Source organism: Eleginops maclovinus, chromosome 10 (assembly GCF_036324505.1).
Source record: "Eleginops maclovinus isolate JMC-PN-2008 ecotype Puerto Natales chromosome 10, JC_Emac_rtc_rv5, whole genome shotgun sequence".
In the NCBI taxonomy this organism is placed as follows: Eukaryota; Metazoa; Chordata; class Actinopteri; order Perciformes; family Eleginopidae; genus Eleginops; species Eleginops maclovinus.
Genome location: NC_086358.1, coordinates 2,344,868 through 2,352,595, shown reverse-complemented (window position 1 = coordinate 2,352,595; position 7,728 = coordinate 2,344,868). Strand labels below are relative to the sequence as shown.

The window sequence follows — 7,728 nt, the reverse complement described above, 5'->3', positions numbered from 1 at the left end:
TAACCATGGTCCACCGCTCAGACAGTGATCCAGTGATCTGCAGCAGAACCCAAACAGGAAGTGGGCAAAAGGTGTGGGACGTCCGCCCTACAGACACCTGTTTGTCCCAGAGATGATAATAAGGTGGGTGAGGAAACATTTATTAATAGGAAAGCTGAGCTGAAAATCTTAGGAGTTACTTTTGGTTATTTTTGACTCATTTGGGAGTTTCTTGAGTGTAGACTTGTATAATATGGTGAGACTTTTCATGCAATGGTCAATTTTCAAAGTTATATTTTGCTTTCATGGCATGTTTTCTCGTAGATGAAAAATACTGATTTAGGTTTTTCTTAACTGTTTTGTCTATTTCTGTGTGTAGAAGTCTGAATTCATCCACATTTAGCCTCAGGTAATGCCTCATTTGCAGTGGTTTAACTAAAACTTACTTAAGTATTTTCCAAGCTGAATATACTTCAACTCCACTGCATTTTAAGGCTTTAGTTACTTTGCCGATTTAGTTTATAAATACAAAATATAAATCATCTAATACATTATTATAGGATAAGCCTCCCAGTGGTACATCAGGTAATTCAAACAAACCAATTTTTACTCAAACCTTTGTGTACTTTTGGTATATTTTGATGCTAATAATTTGTACTTTTACTTCTAACAGAGTGTTTTTACTCTGTAGAATTTGTGTTATACTTCAGTAATAATCTAAATACTTCTTCCATCACTGCTCTTTTGCATATAAAACAAGTTCTGTGGTATTATCACGAAAATGAATACATTTATCCAATCGCCCGTAGTGCAAAATGTATAATATTTACAATCTTTAAAGGCTATTGTTTTCTCAAAATACGCTTTTTTCTCATACTTTCTTAGCAGAAATCTCCAATTCAGTGCGCTTATATACACTGAACTTCCCTCCTATGTATATTCTGAAGGTTTTTACGAAGGGTTTTGTTTATATTACATTTAAAGGCTTTAACGCAGCCTTTCACTACTATAAACCTGATGAAAAGTGATTTCTTTTTAAGTATTTTATGTGGAGTGACACTTGGTGATATCCAAAATGTGCTCCGTAAAACAAAGATCTGTTACACACAAATTCCAAAAACCTTTTAATACAAAAGATATTCGTCGAGGGGAAGTTTCATGGTGATATCTATTGCCCTCAACATTTATAGTCTCCCCTTTAAATCTAACCACATCATGGTCATGTCAACAAGTCAAAGCCTTTTTCCGTGTCGTGAATCAAAGTAGCCTTTCTCGTACAGCACAGAGTTTGAAAGACCCAATCCAGCTGTGCTGTCCATCAGCTCCTGCAGTCAGAGCTGGACTGTGAAATCAGATAATCTCCTTACAGGAAACCAGCAGGAGCAGCTGCCGAACTGGAAACCAACTGGAGACGCAGCCGGAGAGGGACAGTGACAGCCGTAAGAGCAGGGATACAGGATGTCTGCTAAGGGATGGGACTCTGACTGTTGTAGTCTTTTCTTTTAGCCTCTACAATGTCTGATACCTTTTGAGGACACCTTATCATGTGAGAATCAGGAGTGTACATCTCATATTCTTGCAGGAATCTTGTTATTTAGAGTGGAAATCTTCATGGTTTGATGCACTTATTGTGAGTTGCTTTGAAGAAAAGCGTTACCCCTTGGAGTAGGGTCATTTTTTAAAAAGATTTCTATGTAATCGGACCCTAAAATGCTGCACTTAAAGCCCCAGTGGCCTAATGGATAAGGCCTCCTAAGCCCAGGGATTGTGGGTTCGAGTCCCATCTGGGGTGATTGACAGCAGAACGGATGGCCTCCTAATGACCTGCAACCTAAATTATGATGGTATCTGGTTGATAGAAAAGACAATAAACTGTTTGTCCAGGGAGTGGAAGAATGGTTCCAAGCAAGCAGAGGTCATCCATTGGTTTAATCAATGGACAACAGATATGAACCCTTGAGTCTGGCGTTGGGACAGCTGTTTTGTTGGAACCAGAAGTTACACAGGGGTTTGAAAGTAGGATCATTTTCTACATAATTTGACAAATTTACAAAATCAGCATCAGCATCAGCCTGGACTTTACTTATTATCTCTTTATATTGGTGCTATAAGTCTAGAGACACGGTAAATCTGATGGTCATGCAGCCCCAGTGGCCTAATGGATAAGGCACTGGCCTCCTAAGCCAGGGATTGTGGGTTCGAGTCCCATCTGGGGTGATTGGCAGCAGAACAATGCATATATTGTCCATCTTGTGCAGTGGATGGGCCCCTACCCAACCCAGGGCTTCATGTGTTGCTTTTTTGAACTCACGAGCCATCTAATGGTTAAATCAAGACCTGCCATCTAAACTGGTTGGTAGAAAAGACATGAATATGTTTGCAGTTGGTTCATGGTCACATTAATCCTTTGGATTAATAAAACACATCTTTGAGTTTGGCAATGTGACAGATATTTTGTTGGAACCAGAAGTAACAGGAGGTTCGAAAGCAGGGCATTTCTTTACATAATTTGACAAATTTACAGCATAGACTTCACTTTATATCGCTTTATGTTGGTGAAACTGGCAAAGGGTATGTCTCTAAAGCCCCACTGGCCTAATGGATAAGGCACTGGCCTCCTATGCCAGGGATTGTGGTTTCAAGTCCCATCTGGGGTGATTGAAATCCTGACCTGCGACTTAAAGGATGGCATCTGGTTGGTACAAAAAACCAATTGCAGTTGGTTCATGGTTACACCTTTGAGAGGAAGTCCCTTGGTTTCATCCTTTGGGTTTGGACGACAGATTTAAAGCCTTGAATTGGGCTGATGTTTTGTTGGAAACGGAACCACAAGAGGTTCGAAAGTAGGATAGTTTTCCTACAACTTCTACATAATTTGAGTAGCAGCATAGACTTGACTTTATAACGATTTATGATGGTGCTGTATCTCAGAAGAACTGGTAAAAGTACAGCAATTGAAGCCCCAGTGGCCTAATGGATAAGGCACTGGCCTCCTAAGCCAGGGATTGTGGGTTCAAGTCCCATCTGGGGTGATTGACAGCAGAGTAATGCATACATATTGTTGTGAATGGGACCCAATGAACCAGGCTTCGAAATCGGGATAGAATTGTAGCTTTGTCACCATGATTTACATCAGAACCAGGTAAAAGGGCAAAGAAATGTACCTCAAATATGTTCTGTGATTAATGTAGCTATGAAACGTGGTTTAAATAGTTGAAAATCACATACTGAAATGTCATTGGTGTGACTTTTATTGGAGCAGCTGCAGGTTTCAAATGTCATGCCTCGCACAGAAAAGACTCAAAACACTGAATCTTTGTCGATCATATAAAAAACCCTTGAAAATAAACAAATGTCACTGTATATATATATTAATGCACAATACAACAGTCAGCACGCTACTTCAAAACCTCAGGAATTAAATTATAAAACAGGTCAACCAAGGAGGCTGCTGTTCTGTCCCACTTTAACGGTGTAGTCCATATCTGCAGGGAGTTTCCTCGTCTTCAAGGCCTGCTGAGTGCTGTGTAGGCCGGCTGCTCCCAGACGGACGGAGGACTGTGTGGAGGTGGTGCCAAGGCCAGGCTGTTGATAAGAGGCGTAGCGTAAGGCCTGCGGGAGGAGTGGAAGTACGGGTACTGATACAGACCGGCGGCGGGGTATCCGGAGAAGGCGCTGCTGTAGAAACCGGAGCTCTGGAGGTCAGTGTAGTCAGATAGGTGGGTGGTGGAGGACGAGCCTGAACTAAGGGTGGTGTTATCAGATGGAGTTGAGGAGCTGCCGTAGTGATCTGGACTCAACTGCTCGGTTTTTATGTGAGGTTTCGTGTCCTCATATTGTCTAGGGGTGTCACGACTTAAAGAAGATGGTGCCATTGCAGTTTTTGGCGTCCTGGCAGGGATGTGAGGGTGGATGCAGGGCGGGAGGAAGGTGTTGTGTCCGTGCGCAGTGCCATCTGTCGGGGAAAGGAGGGCGGAGCCGTTGGGAGGGAGGTACTGGTCGAACTCGTGGACGTCGAAGGCCTCGATGGTGCTGATGACGTCGGTGCTGAGCTCGGAGATGTCCACGATGCTGAAGTCGATGTTCTGACGGCCCCCGGTGGAGGAGGTGGAGGTGCTGTCTACAGGCCGCTGACACTCATGTTTGTTCCCCATGTGGAGGTCAGTTTTAGGGGTAGTAGGAGGTGTTGGAGGTCCGTGAGACTGACCTGGAAAAACAGAGGATTCCCCACTCAATATCTACATGCTCAAGCAATAAAGGCAAAGAAGCTTCTACCAATCAATGTGTGTCAATGGTCAATTGTCAATGGACATGTTTCACTGGTATCTCACCTGTTTTGTCCGTATGGTAATGATGATGCACGTCTGCTGGTTCTGATTTAAACAGGCCCTGCTGATTCTGCAGGACCAATCCGGGTCTAACGTCCCCCTGACCCGGTTTGGTGCTCTTGCGTCTCCGAGGCTGGTACTTGTAGTCCGGATAGTCTTTCTTGTGCTGCATCCTCAGCCTGTCTGCCTCCTCCACGAAGGGACGCTTCTCTGTCTCAGAGAGAAGTCTGAGGAAGAGGGGAGGAAGATGCTGGGTTATTCAAAGTCCTTTAAGTTCAAGCAAATACAAAAAGTCTACAATGGTTTGGTCTAATGTCCAAAATACACACATTTAGATTTTCTTTCTGTACTTCCATTGATGAAAAAAGTTTAAGCCTTCGTTTAAATACCGCACAGCCAGGACATGAGAAGTGAGAAGGACTTTGCTTATTCACATTTTGTTCTAGCTAACAGAGTATTCGGTGTGGAATGAGTCCCACTCTCACAATGCTTCTTGAAAAAATCCAACAATATGTAAATAAAACACACAGGATCTTAGTAGGATAGGGTTACCCACATCACTCAACACACTCTCTCTCACTATTACTGCTAATGAATCACTTTTATGTTACTTTCCCATCAATCAGAAGAGTTGTCACCTTTCCAAAAATTGTAAAATTCTCATTTGGGATCAAATTCACTGAGGAGAATCCATGTTTATGTCTAAGGACCAGCTGTGGTGGTGTCCAGTCAGAGTTGAATAGCTTATTAACTCTTCATGAGTTAAAGTTGAGACCCTCTATTGTATCTTCACTACTCACCTCCACAGTTTGCCCAGCGTCTTGCTGAGCTCCGCGTTGTGCAGGTGAGGGTACTGGTCCGCCAGCTTCCTCCTCGCTGCCTGAGCCCAAACCATGAACGCATTCATCGGCCGCTTCACGTGGGGCTGGCTCTTGAGTCCTCTCTCCCCCACAGCCGGTACCGGCAGCAGAGACCAGTCGTATCCCTTCAGCACCTGCGACACCGCGTCCCGGATGCACGCGGGAAAGCGATCAACCTTTATGCTGCTCTCGGGTTCGTGCGTCATTTTGCGCACTGGCTCTGGTGCCTCTGACCCAGCTGGAGAGGTTGGGGACTCTGAATCTGATCTATGCTGGGACATAGGGCTGTCGCTGCCTGCAGGACTGCGGGGATTATCTGTCAATGACTTCTCTTCTGTCATACTGACGGCTAAAAAGCTGCCAAATAGTCCTAATCGAACTCTCCAAGGGCGTAAATGCACTCGACTGTGTAGCAAGACTGTTCCACCCCGAAAATCAGGTCAAATTCCAATTTCTTGTCTTCAAATATTGCTTTCTGGATCCTCTGACACAACCAGGCAGAGTTTGATGAGCTTCTCCTTACTTTTTTTTGTGGCACTTTTACTCCTCTTACTCGCATATCTCCGCCCCCTCATGTCCCATTGGCTTTGGGAAAGTTTTACAGGATCAGTTCCTCCCAGTTTGGCACGAACCAGGAGGAGGCACATACTGTTGAGGGTCGATTTAACATTCAAATTCACAACAACATTTTATGATGATTCAGATAGTAATCTAAGTCAGAAGAGTTCATTATTATTCATTCATTATTATGGAGTTTTTCAATTCCTTTCTCATTTAGGAAAGGATATTCTACTTAAACCTCACTACACTTTTATTAATGTCAATTCGCTTGATCTTAAAGAAATGAACATTCTGCTTTCAGATTAAAGCAGTCTTTCTTATCTATCTAAAACAACAACAGTAATGAGTTTATTTGAAGGCAATTTGATTAAAAACACATGAAAATTAAGGATAGTGAGAAACTAAGTCCTGTTACAATGTTAATAATACACAATTATATAATGTATATTATGTTTTATATAATTGCATTTGTTACTGTGTGAGTACATTTAATATAACATTATAATTATTAATTTCTTCCTAAAAAAACACATTATTGTTAATTATTTTATTTCATTCTATTATTATGTATTTATTTTTATTAATGTATTATTATTATTATTATTATTATTATTATTATTATTATTAATAATAAACTGCAAATGAAATTACATTTTTAAGAAAGATGCTGGTGATGCACTTCCGCATCTGTAAAGTCACGTGACGGTTCAGCCCCTCAACATGGCGGCCCCCGGTGACAGCTCTGGTAGTTCTGTGAGGAAACGACATGTGGAGAGCAGGAACCCGGAGCCTGAGAGGGTGGACAGCGGGGAGGAACATGGAGCAGAACCAAGAGAAGAACCGGAGAAAGACCGGAGAGCACAGACCGTACATCCGGGGACTTTCTGGCTTACACGTGTTGTGCTGCTGCGCTCTGTCGCCTTTATTTACTGTAAGCTCGCTGACATTTACTCCAATAAAACAGTCATTATTGAGATTTAACCCAGAGAATTAGCCTTAAACAACAGTAATGAGTGAAGTTAACCTGCTAGTCCACCTTTGACACAATAGGTCTCTTGTTTACGTGATCTGTTTCGTGTTTTAGTGTTGAAATGTGCTGTTTAAACGTCAACAAAATAGGATAAAACCTTTAAAGTGACTTCATTTACAAGTTCTTTAATATGGTGAAGCTGTCACTGCCTTTGCACATGTCCTCCCAATAACTGTCCACTATTTAATGTGTGTAAAACATCTTTAAATGTAGTTTAATTGTTAAAAATAAGTAAACACACTATTTACCCTCTAGGTGTATAGCATTACAAAGACACGTGCACCCAGGTATCCATAGCAGAGAGTGCTAGTCACACCCAGGTATCCTTAGCAGAGAGTGCTAGTCACACCCAGGCCTACATTTGATTATGTTTTTGCATTTTTAATAATGTATTTTTGTTAGTCTACCTGGCTTCAGTGGAAAGTTTTCCTTTGCCGATGTTCTGCAAAAACGGTGCACCATTATTATCCTGACAAACATCTTGTATTTTGGTCGAAACCTTGGATTAACTTAGTGACACTTGTGCAGAGAAATGCTTCTGTCCAGCACCAGTATTGCCAGTGGTTATTAAAGGTTACCAGTGTTGGTTAGGGTTAGTTTTGGCAATATACTTCCGTGTTAGAGTCCTGCATTTTCATTGTTATATAATTAGAGGTGCAGAACTGTTGGAAACTGAACATAGGTTAACTCCATACCAACCAAACCTCCGTATTTATGTCCTGGAATAAAAAATAATCCGTTTAAAACTTGCAATAAATTCTTGAGACTTTGCAAAATCCTGTAGCTCTACTCCAAATGCTTTTTGAAGTGTGTGTATTCCAGCCTCTGGATTTGGTTATAATATATGGAATCCGAATTGTACTTGAATGCATCATCTGTCTCCTGTTGTCTGCAGTGGTGGCGTTCAGCATCGCCTTCAACCAGAACAAGCAGCTGATCGGGGAGCGCGGCCTGATGCCCTGCAGGAGCT

At 42.1% G+C, this 7,728-nt stretch overlaps 2 protein-coding genes and 2 non-coding genes across 4 annotated transcripts in view; 3 read left to right on the top strand and 1 right to left on the bottom strand.

The window, feature by feature from the left end:
* The first annotated feature begins 2,123 nt into the window (after positions 1 to 2,123).
* Positions 2,124 to 2,196, top strand: trnar-ccu (transfer RNA arginine (anticodon CCU)). Its single transcript has one exon. It is a non-coding gene; the product is annotated as a tRNA-Arg (tRNA).
* A 742-nt stretch (positions 2,197 to 2,938) lies between these two features.
* Positions 2,939 to 3,011, top strand: trnar-ccu (transfer RNA arginine (anticodon CCU)). Its single transcript has one exon. It is a non-coding gene; the product is annotated as a tRNA-Arg (tRNA).
* A 296-nt stretch (positions 3,012 to 3,307) lies between these two features.
* sox8a (SRY-box transcription factor 8a) lies at positions 3,308 to 5,655 on the bottom strand. The gene is made up of 3 exons (XM_063893334.1): positions 5,108 to 5,655; positions 4,311 to 4,534; positions 3,308 to 4,186 (listed from the first exon to the last, which is right to left on the bottom strand). Exons 1-3 carry the CDS (start codon positions 5,506 to 5,508, stop codon positions 3,486 to 3,488), a joined length of 1,326 nt encoding a protein of 441 aa, XP_063749404.1. The 5' UTR covers positions 5,509 to 5,655; the 3' UTR covers positions 3,308 to 3,485.
* A 784-nt stretch (positions 5,656 to 6,439) lies between these two features.
* Positions 6,440 to 7,728, top strand: part of lmf1 (lipase maturation factor 1) — an 11,471-nt gene continuing 10,182 nt past the window's right edge. Inside the window, exon 1 of the mRNA XM_063892605.1 lies at positions 6,440 to 6,659. Coding sequence (XP_063748675.1) covers positions 6,449 to 6,659 — 211 coding nt within the window. The 5' untranslated portion in view covers positions 6,440 to 6,448. The remainder of the gene's footprint in view (positions 6,660 to 7,728) is intronic.